Consider the following 27,395-nt stretch of genomic DNA (forward strand, 5'->3'; position numbering starts at 1 on the left):
TTACATTAATTCTCCGTTTGACCATTTGACAAACAAGTCGAATATGCGAATTCTAAGACGGCAATTCTGTAGGAAGTGGCTTTCCACTCTCCAGCCATTTTTAGGATAGGTTATATTTAAATAGGATATTTATTCAGAAGATTTCACAACCTCATTTGAAGCGCAATTCTCTCTTTGTTATTTTTATGCATTTTATTTTTTCTTCCAACAACCTCTTGTCGAAGATTTCCTGTCACCGAGAAGAAGGGATTTCTCTTCGAAGATTTCCTGTCACAGAGAAGAAGGGATTTCTCTGGCTGATTATCCAAATCCAACAAGTGGTATTAGAGCCAGGTTGAACCCATCAGTGTATATCATTGCGGAGGAGCCATCCTATCAACAATCAAGTTGAATAGCTCAAGTGGTTAGAGTGTCGACCTAACAACACACAGGTTTCAGTTCGAGTAGAAGAAAATGTAAAGTGCAAAAATAAGCACATCGTGGGGTCCATCCCGAGCAGGCTCGCTCACTCCTCCACGCCGCCGCCAAGTGCCGGCATCTCCATCACCACCACGAAGAGGCCGACGCCGTGATGACGGGCGTTGGTATCCGATATTGACAAGGTGCAAGGGTTATGGCACGCTGTCGAGCCAGATGAAGGAGAAACGATTGAGTATGGAGGATCAGCTGGCGTTCGCCGCCATATTACGATCTGTGCCTTCAGAGCCAGCATCTCTCTCCACCAAGCGCACAGCGCAATCGAATCCAACATCGAGCAGCTGGGGAAGGGAGCTCTCGGAGATCCGCTTTAAGGACGGCGAATCCGTCGATGATTTTTCATGCGGATCACGGGGCTCGCCAACAGCATCACCACACTCGGTGGCAGCATCAGCGAGACAGAAATCGTGAAGAAGATGCTGCAGGTCGTCCCCGATCACCTCGAGCAAGTCGCGATTTCAATCGAGACATTGCTTGACGTGAACGACCTAACGGTGGAAGAGGTGACCGGAAGACTACGTAACGTCGAGCAGCGGAAGAAAAATACTATTTCAGCTGTCGATAAGGAGGGTCGTCTACTCCTCACTGAGGAGGAATGGCTTGCACGCCTAAAGCTCCGTGACGACACCGGCGAGAGCAATGGGCCCTCCAGCCGCAAAGGCGGTAAGAAGCCGTGGAAATCTCGCCTGCACATGCACGGGAAAGAGGCGGATCAAAAGAAGGAGGAGTCGACTGATGACGGGCCAATCCAGTGCTCGTACTGTGGGAAGAGAGGTTACCTGAGCAAGAATTGCTGGAGCAAGCTCAGGAACAAGGAGACGACCGAAAAGGCCCATGTGGCTTAATCCGAGGAGGATGAGCCAGCCCTTTTCATGGTGACTGCATCAGTCCTACCTGACGTCGAACCCGAGGAAGAGCTCCCAAAATTCACTGAGGAGGAGCGAGTGCTCGCTCAAATCGGTGAAAGAGGCAACACACCATATGACCGGGGCCAAGTCTGCATTCTCCGAGCTTGACTCGGGGATTCGCGGGACGGTAAAATTCGGCGACGGCTCCGTCGTCGAGATCAAAGGGCACGGCACCATCCTATTCGTCGGCAAGGGAGGCAATCATCACAAGCTGACCGGCGTCTACTTCATCCCGAGACTCAAGGCTAATATTGTGAGCCTGGGTCAACTCGATAAGGCTAGATGCCACATTTCCATCAAACGCGGGCTACTTAGGATCCGCGATGATCGACGATGGTTGCTCACGCAAGTTCGGTGCACGACAAACTGCCTTTACATCCTAAAGCTGGAGATAGAGCAACCAATCAACTTCTCGGCCAGGTACCGGAAGATGGAAGACCTATTAGGAAGAGGTGAACCACCTGGACCGGTGGCGCGCCAACTCGAAGAAGAGGCGGTCGAACAAGACACCGGAAGATGGAAGACCTATTAGGAAGAGGTGAACCACCTGGACCGGCGGCGCGCCAACTCGAAGAAGAGGCGGTCGAACAAGACGTGGAGTCTGGAGGACATGCCGCCAGAGACACCGAGCCATAGGGCTCAAAACGGAGTTCAGACGAAATAAGGTAGTTATAACACTGGACCGGTGGCGCGCCAACTCGAAGAAGAGGCGGTCGAACAAGACACCGGAAGATGGAAGACCTATTAGGAAGAGGTGAACCACCTGGACCGGCGGCGCGCCAACTCGAAGAAGAGGCGGTCGAACAAGACGTGGAGTCTGGAGGACATGCCGCCAGAGACACCGAGCCATAGGGCTCAAAACGGAGTTCAGACGAAATAAGGTAGTTATAACACAGGTTTTAGGAGGAGATTTTTAGATAAAATCTGAGTTTTTCCTTATTTAGATTCACACGTTTACATAGGAAATCTTAGACGACAATTTTGTAAGAAGTGGCACAGATTCAGTTGCCACTCTCCAACCATTTTGTTTTTCGTTTACAATAGAAATCTTAGACGACTATTTTCTAGGAAGTGGCACAGATTCAGTTGCCACTCTCCAACCATTTTGTTTTTGCTACAGGTTTTCTAGGAAGTGGCACAGATTCAATTGCCATATTTAGATTCACGCGTTTACCTAGGAAATCTTAGACGGAAAGTGGCACAATTCAGTTGGCACTCTCCAACCATTTTCAAGCGCAGTCAAAATTTCACTTTCTCTTTATTTTTACTCATTTTATTTTTTATTGCAACAACCTCTTGTCGAAGATTTACTAGAAGAAGGGATTTCACTGGCTGATTATCCAAATCCAACAAACACCACCTCTGCAATCGAAATCCTTCTCCTACCCTATCTCTTGTTTCAAATTACTCAGCTAAGACCACCAAATCCACCGTTAAGAAGGGCAAGTCCAAGGCCGACGCTAAAGCCGCCGATCATCCCTCCGCCTCCCCTGCTGCTTCAGACGAATTAGATGCGGCGCTTTCTGATGATGATCCCTCATTCGATGTTGGCACATATGGTCGCCCTCTCTTTACCTCCGCATCTTCACTCTCACAGCTCACTCGCAAGGATGCAGGTAATTATTTGTAATTCGAGTACGTATCTGAAGTCGTTTGGATCGCTAACTCATGTTTTTATTATTTTATTTTTGGTCTTTTTCACTCTCGAACCTTGTATGCGCATCAGATTTAGACATGTAGTTCAATGATATATTTCCTAATTCTGTTGACAAAAGTTAAATCTCTCTAACCATGTTTAGAATCTTAACAAGGGAAACCATCTCTCATGATCATGATTGCTTAGGGTTGCCGACTGGTTAATGTTTACTGTTTTGTGATAAGCTTTCAGGAGATCATGTGAGGACTGTGGATAATATGAAGCAGTGACCCACTTACTTTACATTGTCCTCTTTGAGCTCTCACTTTTCCCTCGAAAACCGTGTTTATTAGGGAGAGATTTCCACACCCTTACAAAGAATAGTTCATTCTCCTCTCCAATTGACGTGGGATCGCACAACAATTGCTATTACCGTTGGGAGAGGGCATTGGCGTTGGGATGGTGAAAGGGGCTGATAGCATGACGATGCCTGTGGGTTCAACTTTATATATGACTTAATTGATACTATCGTTTGTGAAAGATATTCCTGTGCTCATTGCTATTGATCAAGTGAGGCACAAATCTACATCTACCCTTCTTTTGATTTCTAATAGTAAGTTTCTTGGATGAATTAAATCTTCCAAAATTAATTTTAATCGCAATAATAATTGTTACTTCTTGTACAGAATGACAACTGGTTTACGTTGAGTGAGTATGAAGAACCAGTGACTGTTCAATACGTTGCTAGAGAACTTGCAATGGTTAGTACTAAGAACTTGTTTGATTTATTTTGCTGTCTTCTATTCGCTTCCGTTTATTGCATTATATTGGATGTTCCTGGAATATCTTGTTGGTTTTAGTGTGTAATAAAACCAAAATATTAGACAGTTAATGTAACGACTCGACTTTCTGCACACGTATCGGTCGAAGTCGTCACTTAACAACCAAAAATTTATAATTTAAAATACATACTAACATGCTAAAGATAATTTGCAAGAAAAATCATGCTTGGGTACCCCTTTCTAAATAATTTAAAAACATGCGATTTTAACTAAATAGTTTCACAATTTATTGTAATTAAAGAAAATGACAGCCTTCGAGAATTTCCTAGTTCCCATAAGCTAGGGATGTTCAACCCAAACTTAAAATAATAAAATCAATTAAATGGGGAAGCGTCTTAAATAATAAATTAGAATATAAAACTCTAAGTTGTCTTATGACCGTCATTTCCACCTTGCTCGTCATTTCTATGATAGAGTTTTGCCCTTACCTGAAAATCATTTTAAAACAAGGTGAGTATGAAAATATCCTTTCAATTTCAAACAATCTGGAGTTGATAGTCAAGATCGTGTAATTAATACCTGGGTTGATGTTTTGTACACGCAGCCCGAGGACTCTCGCCGCCACTTGAGTCTAGGGTATTTTCATACGTACCCTGCTTGGTTCAAATTTTCAACAAGTTTTTAAATTTTTAACGTTGTTTTGGAGGAAAACTTTGATCATATTCTTTGAAGATGTTCTTTTGCTCGATCTATTTGGAGGTTTTTATTGACGTGTTTTGTATTCAATGAACTAGACACTAGGAGTTCCTTCTCCATCCATTGTTTTGAGAGAGGGGTAGGTTCCTGTGGCAAGCCGTGGTTGCTAGGGAGAGGTTAAAACGTGTTTGTTCCTAGCAGATATTGTCCTCTTTGAACTTTTCTTTTCAGACTTTCCTTCTAATTTTTTAAAACGTGTTTGCTAGGGAGAGGTTTCCACACTCTTATAAAGAATGTTTTGATTTGAACTTTTCTTTTCAGACTTCTCTTCTAGTTTTTTAAAACGTGTTTGCTAGGGAGAGGTTTCCACACTCTTATAAAGAATATTTTGTTTCCCTCTTCAACCGATGTGAGATCTCACAATTCACCCCCTTCGGGGCCAGCCCGGTGTCCACCCCCTTTTGTGGCTCAATGTCTTCACTGACACATTGCTCGGTGTCTGGCCCTGATACCATTTGTAACCGTTCAAGCCCACCGCCGGCAAATATTGTTTTGGATTTTTCCCCAGGTTTTTGAAATGCGCCTGCTATGGAGAAGTTTCCACATCTTTATAAAAAAAATGTTTCGTTTTTCTCTCCAACCGATGTGGAATCTCACAAGAACAATGGATAAAACAAGGGACCGTGATTTATCTCCATGTGCGTAGTGAGTTGGATATCTTTTCGGAACAACATATTTGCATTAGTTTTCTACTCGATTTTATTTTATTTTTTAGAAACCGAATTCATAATACCAATATGTTGTTATTTAGGCATAGCATATAAAATTTAGTTTTTTAGGCATAGCAGAATTCATAATACCAATATGTTGCTGCGGTGCAGTTGTCAACTTTCTGTCGATGAGGTGACCCAAGCGCTCGCCTATGGTGAGAGGCGAGGCGACCTGAGGCCTTTCTCGCCTTGTAACCAGCCGGGGCGAGCGACTTCAATCAGGCACTTGCCCCACTGCACGCAGTGCAAGGCGTTCACCCCCTTGTGATCATGCAAAAATCAAAACAGAAAAAATAAAGCTTCTCCGTGACTCGATTATTATTGGAACGAGTATTGTTCTTGTACGGCTTTGACATTTTATGTAAATATGTTTACATAAGCTTATGATCTTTATATCTTTATTTATTACGTCTCGCTTAGCTCAGGTGTCACTTTGATGAGTCAATCAAGGTGCACTATCAACTTTGAAAAAACTGGTACAATTATGTCCCGGAGTTCTAAAGATTCACATAACCTATCTTTACGTGATAATATTTGATACAGTTCAGTGGCCCATGATGTTGATTTTGACAAAACTTGATTCTTGATCCAAGTGACGTCGATTTTAGTAGAAATTATGTGTATATATATTTAAAGAGACGTGGGGTTATGGTTGTGTTCTGTTTTTGGGTATCATTTGTTGAGTATTTAAGGCTCCACTCTAAAACAGCCTCACAATTTCCACGCTCAATTCAAATCACCCTTTTTCTTTCATTTGCTTATCTCCTTTTCCCACACACTTTGTTTTACACCTTATATACTTCGAGTTTGCTATCATTTTCCAACCGGTTTCACAAAAATGCTAACTTTCACATCATATGAATTTTTAAAAGTTTCAATATCGTTTATATTAAATTTTTACAAAAAGAAAAATTTAAAAATACCCTTTTAGTTTCAAAACTTCTATTAATACATATTTAAATTACCATTATAATTAATATATAGACAACATCCTTAGTACTATATTTAAAAAATATTCATAAAAAAACAATAATAATAATAATAACAAAAAAATTCGAATGAATTTGAAATTGATTATTTTTTATACTTTTATTAAGAAATTAAGAATATTAATAAAAATTTAAAAATATTTTTGAAATAAATGTGAAATTAGTGATATTTTTATTAATTGAGCAATAATTAAGCGTCATACTGTGGGATGTAAATCACCCATTAATGTTGAATGTAAATGGCTTATATTGCACCACATTTTAGTTACCAAAGCCACAATATTTTATGATTAATGTTGATGCACGATTTTGTACTACGTGACCTATTAACCGACATAAATTTCGAGGTGAGCTAAGCTCTGATCATTCGAGTATTATGCTTGACTACTTGTACTCTCATGTTTAAGTTGGTACTAAGTTTGATTGATGTCAAAATGAATTCGGAGAAGAAGATTTGAATCTATATTTCCAATCAAGATTTAATAAAAACGTTAGGAATGTTTATTTGTGAATTTAATTTTTCGGGGTCAACGTTCTTACACCGCTAGTAAATATTGTCCTTTTCGGATTACCTCTGAAGGCTTTGAAACGGCCCGAAAAGGTTTCCACCCACTTTGTTTAGCTTATATAGCTGATAGTATTGATTTGAAGTATGTTAATTAATGAAGTGGTAGGGAAGTAAATAAAGGTGAGGATCGTAGCCCATATTCTTTTCCTTCCACCAACTCAACTCTTATTTCTCCAAAATTTTATATCATTAAAGTGATTTAAATTCTTTTAAAATTCAATTATAAATATTCTAAAAAATTATACAATTAGGTATATTTATTTAACCGTGAAATATTATTTTGTTTATTATGATATATTATAATCATTATATTTAAAATTATCTAGGTCTAACTTCAAGTTTTTGTTAAAGAAGTATTATTATAATCAACATTAATTTAAAAATTTAAAATTAGAGAAACATGAAATCATCCTCCACCCATCTTGAAAAAAATAAATAAATAATTTTATGAAGATAAAAGATTGAAAGAGGTAGCCACCATGTAGAGAAACTACGAGTGATGATCATATACTCCCATTCCACATTCGTGTAACGGCCCAAGTCCACTGCTAGCAAATATTGTCGTTTTGGACTTTTTCTTTCGAGTTTGGTATAAAGAGCAACGTCTAGCTTTTATATCATTTGTAACTACCAAAGTTAACTGTTAGCAAATATTGTCCCGAAATATTGTTTTATTTGTACTAATATTGTCCTATTTGTACTTTTCCTTTCCAGTTATGTTGAGAATGAAGAATTGATCAAGATGCACAATGAAGATCGTATCCATACGATTGTTTCATTATTCTAAATCGTTATTCTATTCTTGGTAATGAATAACTTGTTATTCTGCAACTCTTGGGTTCTGTTTACACAGCTACCAATTTATACCTAAAAATAGGAGGAAAATATAAACTAACTAATACAGTTAATCAAATCTTAACGTAAAAATATAAACTAACTAATACGGTCAATGAAATCCTAACATAAAATATTTGAGACCCTAACATAAAATATTAAAAAATATCTAAAATCAAATTCTAACATAAACTAATTATTATAATATATTATCCAAATATTATAGGTTGGATTTGGGCACACTTAGAAAGAATGTAAACCACTCCATGAGTGTGTAGGATGAAAACATCCATTAACCCCTCGAGGGAGGGAGATTTAATAAGGGTTGGGACACCCATGCAAATCAGTCCATGACTGTGTCAAGATGGTGGTCTGTAATGCACCACATTTTAATGACCACACCACCACCGATTCTCATTACCATAAATAACATTCATTCCTCAACCAAATCATCCAAATTAATTACCTCCCTTGTGTCTGACTACAACTACACACCCTATGCCTTCCTCTGTCTTCCAATGGCTCAGCCTCCTCGGAATCATATGGCTTCAGTCCATCAACGGCACCAATTTCAACTTCCCCTCTTACTCTTCCCAACTCAAGCACCACCTTTCCATCTCCCAATTCCAACTCAACAACCTCGCATTCGCCTCCGACGCCGGCAAGCTCTTCGCCTGCGTCTCTGGCCTCGCTGCTAACTATTTACCCCTTTGGTCCCTTCTCATCATCGGCTCTTGTCTTGGCCTTGTCGGCTACGGCGTCCAGTACCTCTTCATCACCAACCAATTCCACTCCCCTTCTTATTGCCTCATCTTCTTCCTCACTGTCCTCGCCGGAAACAGCATCTGCTGGATCAACACCGTCTGTTACATCGTCGCCATTAGAAATTTTCCCTCAAATCGCCAAGTGGCGGTGGGGATATCAACCAGTTACCAAGGATTAAGCGCCAAGATCTATACGGATATTGTCGGGTTAATATTCACGAAACGCTCTGACAAAACAGCCGAGACATTTCTTCTGTCCAACTCTGTTTTTCCGTTGGGTGTTTGTGTTTTGGTGTGTCCAATGGCTAGAATTGTCGAATTGGTGGAAGAGAAAGGAAATTTGGAAGTTGGGTTTTTTGTAATTTTTGTGATAACCATAGCCACTGGCGTTTTTGCGGTGGTTACAAGCGTTGGGTCGATTTCCAGAATGTTGTCGCCATTGAGTGGGCTGGTCGGGATTTTGGTGTTCCTGCTGCTTCCGGTGGTGGTTCCGGTGGTAGAGAGTGTGAAGAAGTCAGTAAGAGAAGGAAAAGAGAGAAGGGTTTATCACTCTACAATGGAAGAAGATACGAGAATCCGACCGGAAAATGAGGCGAAATTGAACAGAGACGGCGGCGATGACGCAATGGAGGAGATCGGAGCGAGGGAAATGCTGACAAGAGTGAACTTTTGGTTGTATGTTGGTGTTTACTTTTTTGGTGCAACTTTGGGATTGGCGTTTTTAAACAATTTGGGGCAAATAGCGGAGTCGCGGGGAAGCGAGAGTGTGTCGTCGTTGGTGTCGCTGTCGTCTTCGTTCGGGTTCTTTGGGCGCCTAATGCCGTCGCTTCTTGACCATTTTTTGTCGAGGTAAAATCAATGTGTTCTTGTGGGTGGGGTATGTAATATGTATGATGAAATTTGGGTGGTTTTATAAATGGCGCAGGAGGAAGATGATGAAATCGAAGCCGGGTTGGATGGTGGGATTGATGGGGGCAATGTGCGGGGGGTTCTTCTTCCTTCTTTCAGGGCCGACGGATCTGATTCTGTGCGTGAGCACCGCCGTAATTGCAGTGTGTACGGGCGCAATTACTTCGATTTCCGTGTCCACAACCAGCGAGCTATTTGGGGCCAATAATTTTTCAATAAACCACAACGTGGTGGTTGCGAATATACCTTTTGGGTCGTTTCTTTTTGGGTACATGGCGGCTTATCTTTACCGGAAGCAAGCGACGGGTGGCGCCGGGAAATGCATCGGAGTTGAGTGCTACAGAACCACTTTTATGATATGGGGTTGCTTGTGTTCATTTGGGACTCTGCTGGCTCTGCTTTTGTTTGCTCGAACTAGAAGCTTCTACTCTACAACGAAGTCGCAGATGGCACACGGCTCTACGTAGAACAAGGCTATACATCTTTTTTTGTATTATACCACTTGACTCTTTCAAGTTCTCTTAGTTTGACACGCTAATATATTTGGTCGTTATACTACTTTGTAGTTTCGGGTTCCATAGATAGTCTATTTTGAAAGAAATGAAATTGACTCAATTTCTTCTTCTTCTTTAAATCAAATTTTGAAAACCATTTAAATTCTAAGAAAAATTTCAAAAAAAATAGATGGCTTTTTTTAAATTTTAATTTTAATTTTGTATTCTATATTTTTTAAAATTTATGGATTTAGTGACCATATACGTTGAGTTGTTCACTTTGAGTATAAGCTATCGTGGCTTTGGCTTTGCAGCTATCGTGGCTTTGGCTTTGCTTTGGACATCCCTAATCTCGATACTCCTTTACTTATAAAACCCATGATCATTCCCTAAATTAGCAATGTGGGACTCACTCAACAATCTTAACAAACCCATGATCATTCCCTAAATTACTCACTCCCAACAATCTTAACAAACCCATGATCATTCCTTAAATTAGCAATATGGGGCTCACTCCCAACGGCTCAACAATAGCAATGTGAATAGCAATGTGGGGCTCAATGTGGGGCTCACTCCCGCTCAACAATCTTAACAATCTACTCGTCTTCATCCCAGCCACATATGCCAAGCAATGTGGTACTCACTCCCAACTAGCAATGTGGCTCACTCCCAACTAGCAATGTGGTACTCACTCCCAACAATCTTCTTGTAGTACTCACTCCCAACTAGCAATGTGGTACTCACTCCCAACTAGCAATGTGGTACTCACTCCCAACAATCTTCTCCCGGTACTCACTCCCAACTAGCAATGTGGTACTCACTCCCAACTAGCAATATGGTACTCACTCCCAACAATCTTCTCCGGTACTCCCTCCCAACAATCTTCTCCCAACAATCTTAACCTTAACAGTCTACTAGTCTTCATCCCAGCCACCTATGCCTAAATTAGCAATGTGTTATTCACTCCCAACAATCATAACATTGCCTAAATTAGCAATGTCTTATTCACTCCCAACAATCTTAACATTCTCCTATTAGCAATGTGGTGTGTTATTCACTCCCACCAATCTTAACATTCTCCTATTAGCAATGTGGTACTCATCCCCAACAATCTTAAACAGCCTCCTATCTTAATATTCTCCTATTAGCAATGTGGTACTCACCCCCAACAATCTTAAACAGCCTCCTAGTCTCCATCCCCGCCACCTATTTCATTTTTCATCCCTGCAAAATTGCCACCTATTAAAAAATTTTCATTTATTTTTGTGGGGATCCTACTTATAATAGTCTTATTTTTTTTTTCTTTTATAATCCTTAAAAAAAAAAAAAAAAATAGTATTTATAATTTTTTTTAAAAAAATAGTATTTATAATTCTTAAAACAAAAATAAAAACAAAAATAGTATTTATAATTCTTTAAAAGAAAAAAGTATTTATAATTCTTAAAAAAAAAATTGTATTTATAATTCTTTAAAAAGTAATGTGTGTTAGAAAATATATTTGGAGCAAAGACAGAGACAAATAATATAATCTCGTTCCCGGCCTCAATCCTCTCTCTAGCGAGTCTCCACTAACCTGCACATAAAATGAATATATGTGGTGAGAGTAAAAAATCCTAACTTGTAATTTACATAAAAACAGAGGAGTTCAAATATTTTTTAGTTTACGAAGGTAGGGGGTGGTTTGAAAGTTGAAGTAAATTAGGAAAAGAATTAACGATGAAGACGTTTTATATTTGAGAAAGAGTGAGAAATTAAAGCACAAATGGTTGTCCAAAGCTCCATCACTAATTTTTATACATTTATTTAATGTTTACCTAAACATGACCTCATTTCTTTAATTCTATTTTATTACATCTCCAAACTGTCCTATCCTACACTACCATTTGTGGGACTAACAAATAAATACAGAACATATTCAACTTAATATTAGACATTTTCAGGGACTTATTATGCAATTTCTAAAAATAAAATATTTATTAACCACAATCTATTTTAAAGGTTGATATTGGAAATAAATTTGTAATTTAAGTGCTTCCGCTCCGGGGAATGGAAGTCAAATGCGGCCCGCATCAATAAACTTACGTGGGCCATCCTTTGCATTTACGACAGCCATCTGCTTAAGATTTCATTGGGACGACGCCGTTTTGGGCTCATGTAAACATAACCTCATGCTGACGCAGCACCCACCTTGCCACGTCTCTGCCTTACCCGTGTCGTCAAACATGTTCAAATAACACAAAACATGTTCAAATTTGTGGTCGGAAAAAGTTTCTAAACTTAAGTTGGATTGTAGGGATGGAGTCTCCCTTGGCTAATTTAAGGAATGATCATGAATTTAAGCAATAAATAGTATCTTTATTGGGATGAGGTCTTGTGGAGAAGTCCAAAGCAAAGCCATAAGGGCTTATACTCAAGGTACACAATATTATACCATTGTGGAGATATGTGGAGATTCATGATTCCTAACAATCGGTATCAGAGCCATGCACTAAACTTACCATGACAATAAAATCCTCAAAGATCAAACAAAGAATTGTGAGCCTTAAAGGTGTAGTCAAAAGTGACTGAAGTGTCGAACAAATAGTGTATTTTGTTCAAAGGCTCCAAAAAAAGGAGGAGAGCCTTAATTAAGGGGAGGCTGTTCGAGAGCTCCATACGTCTCAAGAGAGGCTTATAGTATACTTTGTTCGAAAGGAGGATTGTTAGGATAGAGTCTTACATTGACTAATTTAGGGAATGATCGAGGAAGCCAAAAGCAATGCTATTAATTTATTTATGTATACATAATCATTTATTAACAATATTTCAAAGATTTAAGAACTCAAATGAAATAAAAGTCCAAAACCTGAAATAAAAATCTAAAAATTAAGTTAAATCAACGTCAGTACAGCCTTGTCAAAGGCTCACCTATATATTACGCCTTTTAAGCCGTTTACATTGAATGCGGGCACACTCCCTTATGGTGCTGAATGCTGAATGCCGAATGCCGAGTGCCGAGTGCGGGAGTGGGTTGTCTGCAGTTGATGCTGAGCTATTAAACGCCCCCCCGCGGCTGGTGGGTGGCCGCAGACCACATCCATTCAATGCTCAATTCCCATAACTTGTACCATCAATAACTCAACTGCCTCCCATCCTCTTCAATACTCTTAAGTTTTTGCCTACTTCCAACAAAAGAGAGGCACACAAACAACACATCAAGACAATCTACCTTTTCCTGTCCATGCCTTCCAAGCATTCCTAACTTCCTCCAATTGTTCATTGGGAATGCTTGTGTACTTGTCCAATTTCTCCACCCATTCTTTCCATGGGGGTCTTTCTATGTCTAGAAAGTTAGTTACCTCGGGTAATATCGCCGATCTGTAGAATTCATTCACTGACTTGACAATGTCGTGGGATTCGTTTAATGTGAGCAAGTCGGGCCTCTTTGGAGCTCCTGGTCGTTTTCTGTTGGAAAACCTGTTCCCTCTTAGGACTAAGACTTCAGCTGGAGCAATGGGCATAACTATTCTAGAGAACTTGGTCAGTGACAATGCTATGATATCTCTTGGGAGCAGTTTCCGCTTCACGGCAATGGCTGTGCCTACCATCTTTCGAATCTGCCCAGGTTGTAATAAAAGCAGCATGAGAATAGCCCTTTGATTTAAAAGTACAACATTAACTACCAAATACTAATTTCTGATGGAGCCAACTTCATCCTTAAAGTATCATATAACGACTCGAAAAGTATAAAAAGGACGCCACCTTGCCACTTCCCATATCTCCTTCCAAGTCCTAAACCTGCAATAATGCCTTCCATTTCTTACCACTTTCGAGTACGATAAACGTGGAAATGTGGGTTCGAACCTCCACCTCAAGATAAGAGTAGATAACTTCATGGCTCATGTGAGTGCCTCTCCATACCATTTGTTCATAAGATTCTGAGTTTTTCCTGAGGCTTTGACCTCAACGGAATGGTTTGTTGAGGATTGTTGGGAGGGAGTCCCACATTGGCTAATTCAGGGAATGATCATGGGTTTATTAGTAAGAAATATATCTCTATAGGTATGAGACCATATGGAGACGTCCAAAGCAAAGCGATGAGAGCTTATACTCAAAGTGGACGATATCATATCATTGTACAGAGTCGTGATTCCTAACATGGTTTAATCTCTGTTATTAACAGAGAAGCAAAAGCTTTTCAAACAAATTCTACTTTCTCTTGTCTGGATAGAAATCCTATTTCCACCTTCTATCCAGATAATAAGAATTAGTTTTGAACAGCAATAGTCAAGTGCAGAAAAGTTAACCTAGACATGTCTTGTAAGCTATTCCTATGAATTATAAACCTCAGGGAGTAAATGAAGGTTATGATGGTAGATATTGAACAGGTCAAGCTCATAAAGCTTGAACCCATAAACTCATATCTACTGTCCATCAATGCTCAGGGACCATCAAATTATTAACTGGTTCCTATCATCTTAGAATTTAATTTCATGTGAATTGATTTCGAATAGGAATGGGTCAAGTGCAAAAAAATTAAACCAGACATGTCTAATGGTGTAAGATGATCCTATGAGTTATGAACCTTGGGGAGTAAATGAAGGGCTCCCACGTGACCAGAATCATGACCTAAGCTACAAGAGGTGTTAGAACGGAAAACGACCCAAATCTAAGCGATAGAGCTGCCAATGGAAATAAGAATAAATGAAGTAGACATGGACAACGGAAATAAGAACAAATTATGCACCAAAGAAAACAAAGTTAGAGAAAGACTAACTTGATGCAACATGAAAGATTCTCCCCAGATGGAGATCTCAACGAAATCATATCCAAGAGATGTTTCCAGCTTCCCACAAGAACAGTATAGGATTTTTCTGAAGTGCGAGGCGCCTATACGATCTTTCTCATCTGGCTCATGAAGCCATCTTGCACGAACACCCTGTGGAAGCTCTGATCCATTTCCAAGTTTACTGCATACTTCAAATGTATTCTCATAACTACCACTTAAGCTTGGAGAATGTTGATTTGGTTCCTTGATTCCTCCGACAAAAATATCGTTTTCTCCATCACTTTCCTCAAACTCAGAGTTCGACAAATCACTAGAAGATACCCCATCTCCTGACTTGTGGACATATCCTGGAGATTGGTTGGCTCGAATCCTTGTTCTATACTTGGAACGTATTGTATAGTTATGAAAAGGGTGCTCCCCCTGTACGCAAAAAGAATCCACCTATGTTCTTCAACGCCATACAATTGTCTTCCAAATAACAGCACTAGACTATCAAATAAAGGGAGGTACAAACTGATCTTTATGTAATTAAATGAAGGAGATAAAAACCTACCTGAAAGGAATTTAATATATCCTTAAATTCTGAGATGTGATAATCAATTTCAGTAGTTGTGAGCTTACTTTCAATTCCAATAAGCTTAGCAGGGAGGAGATAAGTATACTTCCGAACATCACACTCCCTTCTTGGATCAAAGCTCCTTGACAAGTGAAAAAAATGATGTAAAGTTACCACTTTGTAGTAAAAACATAAAACCGCATCATGCTAATGCTGAAACTTATTGAGCACTTACCTCTGTGAAGGTACAATGCCAAAAACCTTGATATTTTCAGGAAGATAAAAGTTGATGTAATTAGCAAGCAAAATACCACGAGGGTCGCCCATCCATGCACTATCAGGGATTTCCATTTTTAAGGTTATTGTTGTAGCCAAGGAATGAACCTTGAAAATGAAAGAGAACGAAAAAACAAATCAAAACAACCAATAAGATTATAAAAGTCATAAAATGAGATGCAACAAAGATATTCAAGATATTTACTCCTTTATCAGTTCGACTACTCCTTGCCCATGAGATTTTGTTCAGATTTCCATAGTTACTTTCACGAATTCCACCAGCTTTATATATTGCAGCTTCCAATTCTTGTTCAATTGCTACACATTAAAACTGTAATGCTTTAGGACATTCCATCCATGCATTAGCTCGCTACTTTGAACTGTACGAGGTTAATTTCTTATTATCATAACCAACATGGGCACTTAACATTGTTTAATGGTAAAAGAAACATTGAAAGACAAAGAAATGCTTATCCAATAAAATAAATGGAAGTCTACGACAGATCCCATAAAGTTTAATTGCATTAGTGTTGCTGATACATGTCCTTTTTATGTACTCTTTTAGCAGTAACTATTCTGCCACGCATCTCTAGTTCTCCCAAATCATGTAACAGCAAGCATGTTACAAAGTTCCCCTTGAAAACTTGCCTCTTAGATTACATTGTCTGAAATACATGGAATCCAATCTGTCAGTAATTCATAGGAACGTCTGATAATAAGTTCCAAGGTTTCGAGCGCTAGTTGCAATAGATAGCTTGAACCATGAATGCTTTATCAATGGGTCTTTCAAACATCCATCACCTTTAGAACACTTAAGAAAATGATATTCATGGCTTTAGAGTAGAGAAATTGACTATTTAATTAGCTATCAATAGTTAATTTGATAAGGCTTTTGATACAAAATGATAAGGAATCACCACAAGGGAAGTAAGATTCGAATTACCTTATTGATCGAATATCTCAAGGTAAGAACACTTGTTTGAGATTCGGATCACGCTTGAATGATTCTAAAATGCAACCTAAACTACATAGAATTGTAAAGAAAATTAGCCCTTGGCTTAGGAAAGGTAAGAACACTTAGCCCCAATGATAAGGAATCACTCCAAGGGAACATAAAATTCAGATTACCTTGTTGATTAGATATCTCAAGGCAAGAACACTTGATTGAGATTCGAGTCACTCCACAAGAAAGGTCGATCATGTGAAGCTTGAATGCAATCTAAACTTAATAGAATTGCAAAGAAACTTAGCCCTAAAAATGCTGTTTCTACTGCATTTTCCAAATCTCCCTTACAAAGATAACATACATGGCTTTATATAGCCTCAAAATGAAAACCCATAACCTTCTATGAGGCATTCCAAGAGTTGTAACTTTCATATCTTATGAACACTATGTATACTTTATGGTCATAATTAGCCATGTAAATGTAACCTTAGAGTAAATAAAAAGTCTTTAAGTACATCAGTGAAATACCGTAACTCTAAATTATCATCCACTCAAAATTTGTAACAATCTAAGAATAAATGAAGCTTGATTCTTCTTTAATATGTATGAATTGCAACATCTTGTGATAATTTGAATAACATTTTCTTCACATCTTTCTTGAAGTTTATATTGCATGATCGATGTCTTGGTTCATATCACAATTGGTCAGTGAATTTCAACTGTTTCTGTTAGTCACTGTGAACTAAATTGTTGTAAATAGTTGTTGTACTTTACACTTGGCTAAGTAAGTAATTGAGCAACCACCATCACATTCAGTACGAAGGTATGCAAATCAAGGACAGCAACAGAATATCCGGCGGATGTCATTGCCAATCCCCGACAGTAATTTTCATGACATTATGTAAATGATGTAAAAAGAAATGATGAAAAAAGCTCACTTGGATGTGATGATTGCTCGCGTTGCATTTGCAGCCCTGCATTTTTTAAACTCAAGCATTAATGAACTGGTCAAGGATTCACAAAAGGGTCGTCAAGAGAACCAGAGAGTAATATCAAATGAGACCTCTATAATCAGTCCCAACATAGCCGATCCGCATAACGACCTTCTTCTTCCGAAAAGCTTCCCATTTCCGGAGCTGGTCTGGGGCGCACTGAGTGGAAAGAGCATCGGTGGAAGCAGTAGAAGATGAGGAACAGAACAGCAGTCTAGGTCTCAGACCAGAGGTCCACGAAACGAAATTAGGGTAGGGAAAACGGAAGCATAGAAATGAAGTTTTGGTTGCCCATGGGGAAAGCGGGAATCGCAGAGAAGAGACTGCCATGGCATCCAATCTTCGCGCTGTGTGGAGTTGGCACAGTATCTTAGCCGCCTTGTTTTACCTTGAACGACTACTACTTTTGGTGGATCGCGATGCCTATGAAGCCCAATACAGAAACACACCAGATCCTATTAAAAGTTACAAAGCCCAAATCGGCTCCATAGTGGAAGCCCATAAAGGCCCATAGTGAAAGCCCAAAGTGACCCATAAAGGAAGCACAAATTCGCCCAATTGAAGCCCAATCAGGCTTATAGTTGAACCCCAAATTAGCCCATAATGGAAGCCCAAATTGGCCCATAGTTGAAGCCCAAACCGGCCGGCCCATAGTGGAAGCCCAAAGTGACCCATAACGGAAGCCCAAATTGGCCCACGAGTAAAGCCCAAATTGGCCCATAGTTGACGCCCAAAGTGACCCATAGTGGAAGCCCAAATAGGCCCATAGTGGAAGTTCAAATTGGGCCATAATGGAAGCCCAAATGCGCCATTAGTGGGAGCCAAAATCGGCCCACAGTGGAAGCCCAAACGACCCATAGTCGGAGCCCAAATGGAATCATAGTTTGAGCCTAAATCGGCCCACAATAGAAGCCCAAATCGCCCCACAGTAAAAGCCCAAATCGGCCCACAGTGGAACACCAATTGGGCCCTTCATGGAAGGCCGAATCAGCCGGCCCACAGTGGAAGCCCAATTCGGCCCACAGTGGAAGCCCAATTCGGCCCACAGTGGAAGCCGAAATGGCGCATAGTGGGAGCCCAAATGAGCCCAGACTGGAAGCCCAAATCGGCCGATAGTGGAGCCCAAATTCGGCAACCAACAGTGGGAGCCCAAATCGGACCACAGTGGGAACCCAAATCGGCACACAGAGGAAGTCCAAATAGGCCGGCCCACATTTGAGGCCCAAATCGGCCCATAGTGGAAGCCCAAACCAGCCCACGGGGAAAGCCGAATAGGCCGGCCCACAGTGGAAGCCCAAATCGGGCGGCCCACAGTGGTCACCCAAATCGGCCCACATTGGAGGCCCAGCCTAAATCGGCCCACAGGGGAGGCCCAGTTCAAATCGGCCTAAAGTGGAATACCAATTGGGCTCATAGTGGAAGGCCGAATCGGCCCACAATGGAAGCCCAAATCGGCCCGCAGTGGAAGCCGAAATCGGCCGGCCCACAGTGGAGGCCCAGCATAAATCGGCCCACCGGGGAGGCCCAGTTTAAATCGCCCATAATGGAAGCCGAAATCGGCCCTCAGTGGAAGCCCAAATTGGCAGGCCCACAGTGGAGGCCCAAATCGGCACACATGGGAGGCCCAACCAAAATTGGCCCATAGTAGAAGCCCAAATTGGCTTGCCCACAGTGGAGGCCCAGTTTAAATCGGCCCACAATGGAGCCCCAGTTAAAATCGGCCCACAGTGGAGGCCCAGTTCAAATCGGCCAACAGTGGAAGCCCAAATCGGCCCACAAAGGTACATTAATTGGGCCCATAGTGGAAGCCCAAATCGGCCGGCCTCAGTGGAAGCCCAAATCTGCCGGCCCACAGTGGAGGCCCAGCATAAATCGGCCCACCCGAGAGGCCGAGTTTAAATCGGCCCACGATGAAAGCCCAAATCGGCCCACAGTGAAACACCAATTGGGCTCATAGTGGAAGGCCCAATCGGCCCACAATGGAAGCCCCAATCGGCCATCAGTGGAAGCCCAAATTGGCCGGCCCACAGTGGAGGCCCAAAGCGGCACACACGGGAGGCCCAGCCAAAATTGGCCCATAGTAGACGCCCAAAGTAGCCAGAGTAGAAGCCCATATCGGCTGCCCCACAGTAGAGGCCCAGTTAAAATAGGCCCACAGTGGAGGCATAGTTAAAATCGGCCCACTGCGGAAGAACAAATTGGCCCACCGGGGAGGCCCAGTTCAAATCGGCCCACAATGGAAGCCCAAATCGGCCCACAGTGGAACACCAATTGGGCTCATAGTGGAAGGCCGAAATCGGCGAACAATGGAAGCCCAAATTGGCCCACAATGGAAGCCCAAATCGGACCTCAGTGGAAGCCCAAATCGGCCGGCCCACAGTGGAGGCCCAAATCGGCACACATGGGAGGGCCAACCAAAATTGGCCCATAGTAGAAGCCCAAAGTAGCCACTGTAGAAGCCCAAATCGGCCGGCCTCAGTGGAAGCCCAAATCTGCCGGCCCACAGTGGAGGCCCAGCATAAATCCAGTTTGAATCGGCCCACAATGGAAGCCCCAATCGGCCCTCAGTGGAAGCCCAAATCGGCCGGCCCACAGTGGAGGCCCAAAGTGGCACACATGGGAGGTCCAGCCAAAATTGGCCCATAGTAGACGCCCAAAGTAGCCAGAGTAGAAGCCCATATCGGCTGCCCCACAGTAGAGTCCCAGTTAAAATCGGCCCACTGCGGAAGAACAAATCGGCCCACCGGGGAGGCCCAGTTCAAAGCGGCCCACAATGGAAGCCCAAATCGGCCCACAGTGGAACACCAATTGGGCTCATTGTGGAAGGCCGAATCCGCCCACAATCGAAGCCCAAATAAGCCGGCCCAGAGTGTTGGCCCAAATCGGCACACATGGGAGGTCCAGCCCAAATTGGCCCAGAGTAGAAGCCCAAATTAGCCACAGTAGAAGCCCAAATCGGCTTTCCCACAGTAGAGGCCCAGTTAAAATCGGCCCACAGTGGAGGCCCAAATCGGACCATAATGGGACACCAATTGGGCCTACAGTGGAAGCCCAAATCGGCCGGCGGCCCATATCGGGTAGTCCACAGTGGAGGCCCAAATCGGCCCACAGTGGTAGCCCAAATCGGCTGGCCGCGAGGGGGGCCCAAATCGCCCCATAGTGGAAGCCCAAATCGGCCCACCGTTGTGGAGGCCCATATCGGCCTATAGTGGAACCCAAATCGGCCCATGGTGGAGGCCCGGTTCAAATAGGCCTACAGTGGGAGCCCAAATCGGCCCGCAATGGAACACTAATTGGGCAAATAGTGGATGCCCAAATCGGTCGGCCCACAGTGGAGGTCCAAATCGGCCAGCCCACAGAGGAGGCCCATATCGGCCGAATAGTGGAGCCCAAATCGGCCCATCGTTGAGGCCCAGTTCAAATCGGCCTACAGTGAAAGCCCAAATCTTCCCCCAATGGAACACTAATTGGGCAAATAGTGGAAGCCCAAATCGTCCCACAGTGGAAGCCCAAATTGGCCGGCCTACAGTGGAGGCCTAAATCGGCCCATAGTGGAGGCATAGCCGAAATCGGCCCACAGTTGAGGCCTTGCCCAAATTGGCCGACTGTGGAGGCCTAGCCGAAATCAGCCGGCCCACAGTTCAGGCTTAGCCTTAATCCACCCACAGTGGAGTCACTGCCTAATCGGCCGGCCCACAGTTGAGGCCCAATTCGGCCGGCGTACAGTAGTCCCAAATCGGCTCAGCTCAAATCGAGTCCATAGTGGAAGTCCAAATCGGCGCATAGTGGAAGCCGAAATCGGTCCCAGTGGATGCCGAAATTTGCCCATAGTGGAAGGCCGAATCGGCCCATAGTGGAAGCGCAAATTGGCCCAGTATACAATACGAAGTTGGTCCATATTGGAAGCCCAAAGTGAATTAAATGGAAGCCAAAATTAGCCCATGAATGAAGCCCAAATTGGCCCATATTTGAAGCCCACGTTCGCCCATGATGGAGTCCAACTTAGTCCATAGTGGAGGAAGCCCATGTAGAGCTAAAAATAGGAATTAAACGGGGTAAAATTGAAAAACTATATAGTATAGGGTTTGTTCTGCAGTTCTCATCTTTTAACATATTAAATTGAAGATTGGGCGGCTTCATCTCCTTCAATGGGCACCTGCTTGCTCGCTTAATCAGCTCAGCTGAACCCTATAAAAGCCTCTGAGAAGTATTCTTTCACTGCCGTGTCTAGCATGGACCTCCATTATACGAGGGAGAAATGAATCCCTTTACCCTCCCAACTTCCTTGTCCCACCTCCTGTTCTTTGCTCAATCCTCTCCGCCTTTAAGATTAGCAAGCTCAGCCATTGTTGTCGCCGGAGCTGTAGCCGCAGGTTATGGGCTGGGGCCGTGGTTTATATGGTCAACTGCTAACTGTCATAAAATGAAGTACTAGAAAGTTGGGTTGTATTGTGGGTAAGTCTCAAATGAACTTCGACTGCTTAATGAACTACTACAAAATTGGGTTGCTAGTGCTCATTTTCTTATGCATATGAATGTTATATTGGTTGAGAATATTTGGCATAGTCTTGAAAAATGGAGCTCGACCATTTAGGGTGAAACTCCAGTGCCCATTTCTATCCTGATCAGTACGCTATTGATGCATTGTCATTTCCAGTTTTGTGGATGAATCACATATGACTTGCTTTTATTCCTCGTTTGGGTTATGCATGGAAGAAAATAAGGTCCATTTAATGATTCCAAACCTATGTACTTAGGATGTAGAGACTTAGGATGTAGAGAACTTAGGATGTAACGGCTCAAGCCCACCACTACTAGATATTGTTCTTTTTGGGTTTCGCTTTAGGCTGGGAAAGGTATCCACACATTTATAAAAGGTGTTTCGTTCTCCTCCTCAACCAATGTGGGATAATCACAATCCACCCCCCTTCAGGGCCCACCGTCATCGCTGGCACTCGTTCCTTTCTCCAATTGATGTGGGACCCTCCATGAAATTCATATCCATGACCCTCCAATTGTGTCTACCCCCTTCGGGGAACAGCCTCCTCGCTGGCACATCGCCCAGTGTCTGGCTCTGATACTATTTGTATACTATTTGTAACGGCCCAAACCCACAGTTATAGTTATTGTCCTCTTTGGGCTTTTCCTTTCGGGCTTCCCCTCAAGGCTTTAAAACGTATCTGCTGGGGAAAGGTTTTCACACCCACCCTTATAAAGGGTGTTTCGTTCTCCTCCCCAACCAATGTGGGATATCACATAGGAGCACTTTCTCAATAATAACATAACCGTTGGGTTGAATATGTTCTCTTTCTATTGAAATTTAAATGTTCTTTTTTTTTTTTTTTTTTTTTTTTTTGTTTAATGGGTTGAATATGTTTGTTATCATATGATTGTGTGTTGTATGATATGATGTATGTTGATCATGAAAATAAATATTTTGAGACCTATTGCATGCATATTATGTTTGATGATTGAAATATGTTTGATGTGAATTGTGTGACATTATTTATTTTTTCTCACGAAAATAAATGTTTTCGGACTTAATGCATGCATATTATGTTTGATGATTAAGGAAGTTGTGGTAAGGATTACACACTCTGTGAATCGGGTAACCAGCCACTAATGGTCACTGTGCGGAGTGATTGTAGATTCATTTTCATGTGGTAATGGTTACACGCGGGTAACCAACCACTAATGGTCACTCTAAGGGGTGATTGTTGAAAATGGTTTTAGTGAAAAAATTACATGGCGTGTGTTTTGGGTAGAGCTCCACGTCCCTCGATTTCGTTTGATTAGCCTTATGATGTTTATGTATTTGATCCCAATAAGGAAGTTTCTTATCGAGTATTTAATACTCACCTTGTTTTTAAAAAAATGATATTAAGGCGAGGCTATAACAGGGAAGTGACTTGTTAAATTATTTATTTAGACGACATATATTTTAAACTTTCTTTTAAGGGTATTCCGCACATGATTATAATAAATTATTTGGTCGGCATATTTTTCATTTATTTTAAAACTGTAAAATCATTTTTGTTAGGCTCCGACTGCTTACTGTTATGGAGTAGGTAGCCTTATTGGTTTATAAGCTTTCATCAAAGCATGCTTTCCTATAAAGAGAAGGTTGTAAAGGAGGCCATTGCTGCCGGTGTTGATGAATGATGGGTATGATTTGGATATAAAGAAATCTGTGAGGAAGGCAGCTCATGGCTTGAGCGTACGAGCTCGTGTTCTCATCCCCAACCGATGTCGGATCAACATAGCTAGCAAAAGACAGACAGAGTTGACTTCAGATTGTCAATTGTGAATGGTCACAAATGTGGATCTCAGTTTCAATATATATTGTTGTAGCCATTTATAAAATAATATGTGGTCACAAATTGTTGGCATTGTCAACTGTGAATTGGCCTTCATCTGTGATTCTTCAACATGTTTCATGGAAATTCACCTCTTTATTAGAGGTATTGTCGATTCTAATACGTCGGAATTAGAATATGTTCAAGCATACATTGTTATTTAGAAAAGAAGATTATAACCACATGAAACAACCGATCATAGCTCGGTAAATAAAGTATATACCATCTCAAATATTGATGGTTTGATTCACGTTCTTTGTACTCAAAAAAGAAAAAAGAAGAAGATCATCATGAACTCTCTTTTCATTTAGAATCTCTGGTAAATACCTTAGCCAACTTTGGGTAGCATCCTTTATCAGTTCCATGTCCAAAGGACAAAGTAGAAACAGGTGATTCAACATTCTCCTCTTCGTTGCCGTTGTCATCGTCTACCCTCGAATCAAATGATAATCTCCTCGGGCTTCCAGGAGTCCCTCTTTCCCTGCTAGAACTCGAAGACGAAGATGACAACAAAGAGCCGGGCGACCGAGGCTGCAGACTGGCCTTCATAGAAAGCTTTCTGAAGACATTGTTGAGGAAACTGGCTCTATGAAAGGGCTTAGAAGAATTAAGGCCGAGGGGGGAGTTGGGATTAGTAGAGAAATAGGAAGGAGGGGGCGTGAGAGGAGAGAGGAAAGCCCCATTTTCAGGGAAATTGGCCTTGGGAGTGCCTGGCTCTGACTCCCACTGGAATGGCACCGAGGCTGATACTCCTGTGTGGTAATCTTCTTCCACAATCCACATATCGTCTCTTGTCCTCACCTTCTTCAGCTTATTCATGTTTCCTCTCCCTTTTTCAATAGTGAGGAGGATCTACCAACTCCAACGTCCATATAAATAAACCACTGTGATGGGAATGAGTCAGGTTTGGAATAAAATATCTTTAATCTCTCAAATCTGTATGCATATTTACTTAGTAAATTAATAGTGGGTCAATAATAATAATAATAATGTGAAAGACAAAAGGCTTTATATGCATATGGATGAACTGCTGATGTGTCCATGTGTGTGTGTGTTGACCCCAAAACGAAGGCAGAAATGAGGACACATTACAGCTTGGTCGCTAATCCAGGATGCAGAGGCGTTAATTGCGATCCATCTTCATAAAAACTTCCATCATAGTGGGAAATCTGATCCTTATTGATTTTATAATAAACAGAGTAATTCAGATTCCAAAAACTAATAAATTAGAAAGCTATGGAGGAAGAACACAGAAACAAAACAAAACAGTTTGAGCTAAGAGACAGACAGACGAAGTGCAGTCTAACCTAACCATGTCTCGAGTTTCGGTAACCAAACCAATAGTAACGAAGAAGAAGATAACAAGTTAATTGATACCACGTTCTATAGAACAGAAGCCATTCTAATGTTCTTTTCACACTTGATCCCCTTAAAATGGCCTTTGAAAAAAAGGCCATTATATATAACTTAACAACATGTTATTGTTCCCCTCTCTATTTGGTCAACCAAATTTGAGCCCACGTTGCCTCTGAAAGGGTTGAAAATACTATCTGCAGCAGCACACAGATTAGTACTTACTTGCAGAATCCAAATTCATCCATCGTTCTATAATTGGATAAACGTAGGAGATTTAGTCAAGTCAATAATCTCAGACCTACCAGTAATAACTCTTCTCTTGAATTTATACGAACTTGTTCTGCAGTCGGGAGACGGGGTAGACACGTCTATAACCTCATTCTCAACAGGAGGAAGCCCATATGAAACTTCGCTGATTTCAGTAGCTATTCCTGATAAGTTCTTCTTCCTACCAGGTTGCTGCTGCAATTTCATACCACTCCCTTCTAATTGGTTTTCCTCTCCATCATCGATGATGATTTCAGTCCTACCTTCTACAATACAAGGCTGAGCACACAAACCTGGCTCTTGTTCATCACATCCACCCACATCAATATAAGACGGAGTACATGAAGCAGGTGGCACTTGTTCGTTGTCCTCTCGTTCTTTATCGGATCCACGCAATTCATGAGGTCTTCCATCTGTACCTGTCTGGTAATCCATCAAGTTTTGAGGAATTTCATTTGGAACTTCGGTCATCAATCCATATACTCGAGAACTACAAAATTCTTCATATTCTCTATTATACTCCCAGTCATCCTCATTTTCAAGCACACGTCGATCACCTTCGGAATAGCATGGGAGCTCATCGATGGGGGAAACTTGGACCCTCATATGCCCTGGCAAACTTGGGCAACCTGCCGCATTATTCATGTACTTTGTTGAGAAGTAGTTTACAGTAATATTCAAACTGCAAGGATTAGGAGAAAAACGTGAATAGAAGGCAGGACAGACAAATTTGATTGAAATTTACATCAGTTTGTTACTTCTTTATAAATCATAATAGTAAGACATTGTCCCTATCAGACTTTAACTTTGGTTTCACCCAAAAAACCTCACAGTTATGAGGATATTGTCCTTAATTATGTCACATTTCCAACAAATTTGACAGTGAAATCGGATGTTGTATAAATTTTCTCATACCTACACCAAGCTGGAAGTGTGAGCATTGTGTATGCAAGTTTAATTTTGTTGGCAATTCCAGATAGAGACTTGAAAGTTGCAGCAGCACTTCTTACAGCCAATGATTCATTAGGATGCTGCCAGGCCCATTCAAACTGCATTCACAGTTAGAACATCAAATTAAGATACAGGTTAAAAAGGAAACCACCAACACATGTTGGTAAATTCCCGAAACCCCTAACGTATACTCTTAACATCTTAACATTTGTATAGTCATCGAAGAGTCATTCAGCTAGTAGAAGGCACTCGATGCATAAAAGACGCACAATCGAGCGATTTGTAGAGCTCAAAGTCCGGAAATGTAACCTGAAGAGCAGAGACATTGGTGGGGAAGCCGTAGATGCAGAACACCATCTCCCAAGGTCTCTTCCTCTTAGTACGCCACGCACCGCATCTAATTTCGCCATTGTGCTGTCTGATTCTACGTTTAGGGTTCACTGTGAATCTGAAATTCCAAATAACAGTTCACTGTGAATCTGATTTACGCATTTCTCACATTTCTTGATGTTCCCATTCACTCAATTAATGCAGGAATCAAAGAAAGATGGTAAAGAAATTTCCAGAATTGAAAAGTAGAGAAACAGATCCGAGTATCCAGAGATAGTAAAACCGCGTTTTTCAATCCATTATTTCAGAGAGAAGACAAGCAGAAAGAAGATCCGATCTAGGGATGCAAGAAGAGAAAAGAATCGAACCCAATATAGGTATGGCCTTTGTAACGAGGGCACGCAGAGGCCAAGAGATAGCATGAAAAGAAACCGTTCCCTTCGTTACCCCTTTCTTCATCTTCATCGTCTTCCTTCTTCTCCTCTGCAACAGCCATGGTTTTAGGGATTTCCGGCTTCTCTTTCCTCCTCCGCATCTCTCTCTCTCTCTGAAGAAGATGAAAATTTGCTTTAAAAAAAAAAAAAAAAAAAAAAAAAACAATTCGACCGTTGACGTAAAACTTGAATCGGTATTTATTCACGTAAATGGCTTGGGATTTTGAACCGGTTCATTACAGGCAATTGGGTTGGTTCGTGAATTTACCGTTTCGCCCGAATTAATAGAGGGAAAAGAAGTATGGCGTCGAAATCCGCAGTTCTTCAGATTAGAA

General features: G+C 41.5%; 4 protein-coding genes and 2 long non-coding RNA genes across 9 annotated transcripts; 3 read left to right on the forward strand and 3 right to left on the reverse strand.

Moving 5' to 3' along the window:
• Nucleotides 1-2,737: 2,737 nt before the first annotated feature.
• On the forward strand, nt 2,738-4,670 carry LOC111782828 (uncharacterized). Of its 2 annotated transcripts, none has more exons than XR_015414657.1 (3): nt 2,738-3,020; nt 3,464-3,634; nt 3,708-4,670. It is a non-coding gene; the product is annotated as an uncharacterized LOC111782828 (long non-coding RNA). The 2 variants fall into 2 exon arrangements; XR_015414656.1 differs by having other exon boundaries at nt 2,738-3,001; nt 3,708-4,669.
• A 3,237-nt stretch (nt 4,671-7,907) lies between these two features.
• Nucleotides 7,908-9,876, forward strand: LOC111782710 (protein NUCLEAR FUSION DEFECTIVE 4). The gene is made up of 2 exons (XM_023663505.2): nt 7,908-9,273; nt 9,350-9,876. Exons 1-2 carry the CDS (start codon nt 8,159-8,161, stop codon nt 9,798-9,800), a joined length of 1,566 nt encoding a protein of 521 aa, XP_023519273.2. The 5' UTR covers nt 7,908-8,158; the 3' UTR covers nt 9,801-9,876.
• Nucleotides 9,877-12,654: 2,778 nt separating this feature from the next.
• Nucleotides 12,655-17,741, reverse strand: LOC111783619 (Pseudouridine synthase family protein). Of its 2 annotated transcripts, none has more exons than XM_023664533.2 (7): nt 17,438-17,741; nt 17,313-17,348; nt 15,634-15,746; nt 15,388-15,536; nt 15,150-15,294; nt 14,585-15,016; nt 12,655-13,424 (listed from the first exon to the last, which is right to left on the reverse strand). In XM_023664533.2, the coding sequence occupies exons 1-7, from the start codon at nt 17,694-17,696 to the stop codon at nt 13,023-13,025; spliced, it is 1,536 nt and encodes a 511-aa protein (XP_023520301.2). In that variant the 5' UTR covers nt 17,697-17,741; the 3' UTR covers nt 12,655-13,022. The 2 variants fall into 2 exon arrangements, with proteins under 2 accessions (XP_023520301.2, XP_086976482.1); XM_087120356.1 differs by lacking the exon at nt 17,438-17,741 and adding an exon at nt 16,077-16,229 and having other exon boundaries at nt 17,313-17,327.
• Nucleotides 17,742-21,485: 3,744 nt separating this feature from the next.
• LOC147786557 (uncharacterized) lies at nt 21,486-23,972 on the forward strand. Its single transcript, XR_015414692.1, has 2 exons — nt 21,486-21,821; nt 23,407-23,972. It is a non-coding gene; the product is annotated as an uncharacterized LOC147786557 (long non-coding RNA).
• On the reverse strand, nt 23,855-25,517 carry LOC111782803 (uncharacterized). Of its 2 annotated transcripts, XM_087120613.1 has the most exons (3): nt 25,030-25,118; nt 24,815-24,891; nt 23,855-24,606 (listed from the first exon to the last, which is right to left on the reverse strand). In XM_087120613.1, the coding sequence occupies exon 3, from the start codon at nt 24,539-24,541 to the stop codon at nt 24,026-24,028; it is 516 nt and encodes a 171-aa protein (XP_086976739.1). In that variant the 5' UTR covers nt 24,542-24,606; nt 24,815-24,891; nt 25,030-25,118; the 3' UTR covers nt 23,855-24,025. The 2 variants fall into 2 exon arrangements, with proteins under 2 accessions (XP_086976739.1, XP_086976740.1); XM_087120614.1 differs by lacking the exons at nt 24,815-24,891; nt 25,030-25,118 and adding an exon at nt 25,381-25,517.
• Nucleotides 25,067-27,211, reverse strand: LOC111782823 (Excinuclease ABC, C subunit, N-terminal). The gene is made up of 4 exons (XM_087120612.1): nt 26,995-27,211; nt 26,606-26,744; nt 26,261-26,394; nt 25,067-26,027 (listed from the first exon to the last, which is right to left on the reverse strand). Exons 1-4 carry the CDS (start codon nt 27,159-27,161, stop codon nt 25,328-25,330), a joined length of 1,140 nt encoding a protein of 379 aa, XP_086976738.1. The 5' UTR covers nt 27,162-27,211; the 3' UTR covers nt 25,067-25,327.
• Between the last annotated feature and the right edge of the window lie 184 nt (nt 27,212-27,395).

This window comes from Cucurbita pepo, chromosome 20 (assembly GCF_057944985.1).
Source record: "Cucurbita pepo subsp. pepo isolate OVF chromosome 20, ASM5794498v1, whole genome shotgun sequence".
Classification (NCBI taxonomy): domain Eukaryota; kingdom Viridiplantae; phylum Streptophyta; class Magnoliopsida; order Cucurbitales; family Cucurbitaceae; genus Cucurbita; species Cucurbita pepo.

Bases quoted from the DNA above. Each gene is read 5' to 3' on its own strand.
- LOC111782823 (XM_087120612.1), bottom strand. From the start codon at position 27,161: ATGCGGAGGAGGAAAGAGAAGCCGGAAATCCCTAAAACCATGGCTGTT. The intron at 26,745-26,994 runs GTTCGATTCTTT...TTGGAATTTCAG, and splicing joins AAAGGCCATACCTATATTGG to ATTCACAGTGAACCCTAAAC. The intron at 26,028-26,260 runs GTATGAGAAAAT...TAATCCTTGCAG, and splicing joins ACACTTCCAGCTTGGTGTAG to TTTGAATATTACTGTAAACT.
- LOC111783619 (XM_023664533.2), bottom strand. From the start codon at position 17,696: ATGGCAGTCTCTTCTCTGCGATTCCCGCTTTCCCCATGGGCAACCAAA. The intron at 15,295-15,387 runs GTAAGTGCTCAA...TCACTTGTCAAG, and splicing joins GGCATTGTACCTTCACAGAG to GAGCTTTGATCCAAGAAGGG. The intron at 13,425-14,584 runs GTTAGTCTTTCT...CAACCTGGGCAG, and splicing joins AATCTTTCATGTTGCATCAA to ATTCGAAAGATGGTAGGCAC.
- LOC111782710 (XM_023663505.2), top strand. From the start codon at position 8,159: ATGCCTTCCTCTGTCTTCCAATGGCTCAGCCTCCTCGGAATCATATGG. The intron at 9,274-9,349 runs GTAAAATCAATG...TAAATGGCGCAG, and splicing joins CTTGACCATTTTTTGTCGAG to GAGGAAGATGATGAAATCGA.
- LOC111782803 (XM_087120614.1), bottom strand. From the start codon at position 24,541: ATGAATAAGCTGAAGAAGGTGAGGACAAGAGACGATATGTGGATTGTG.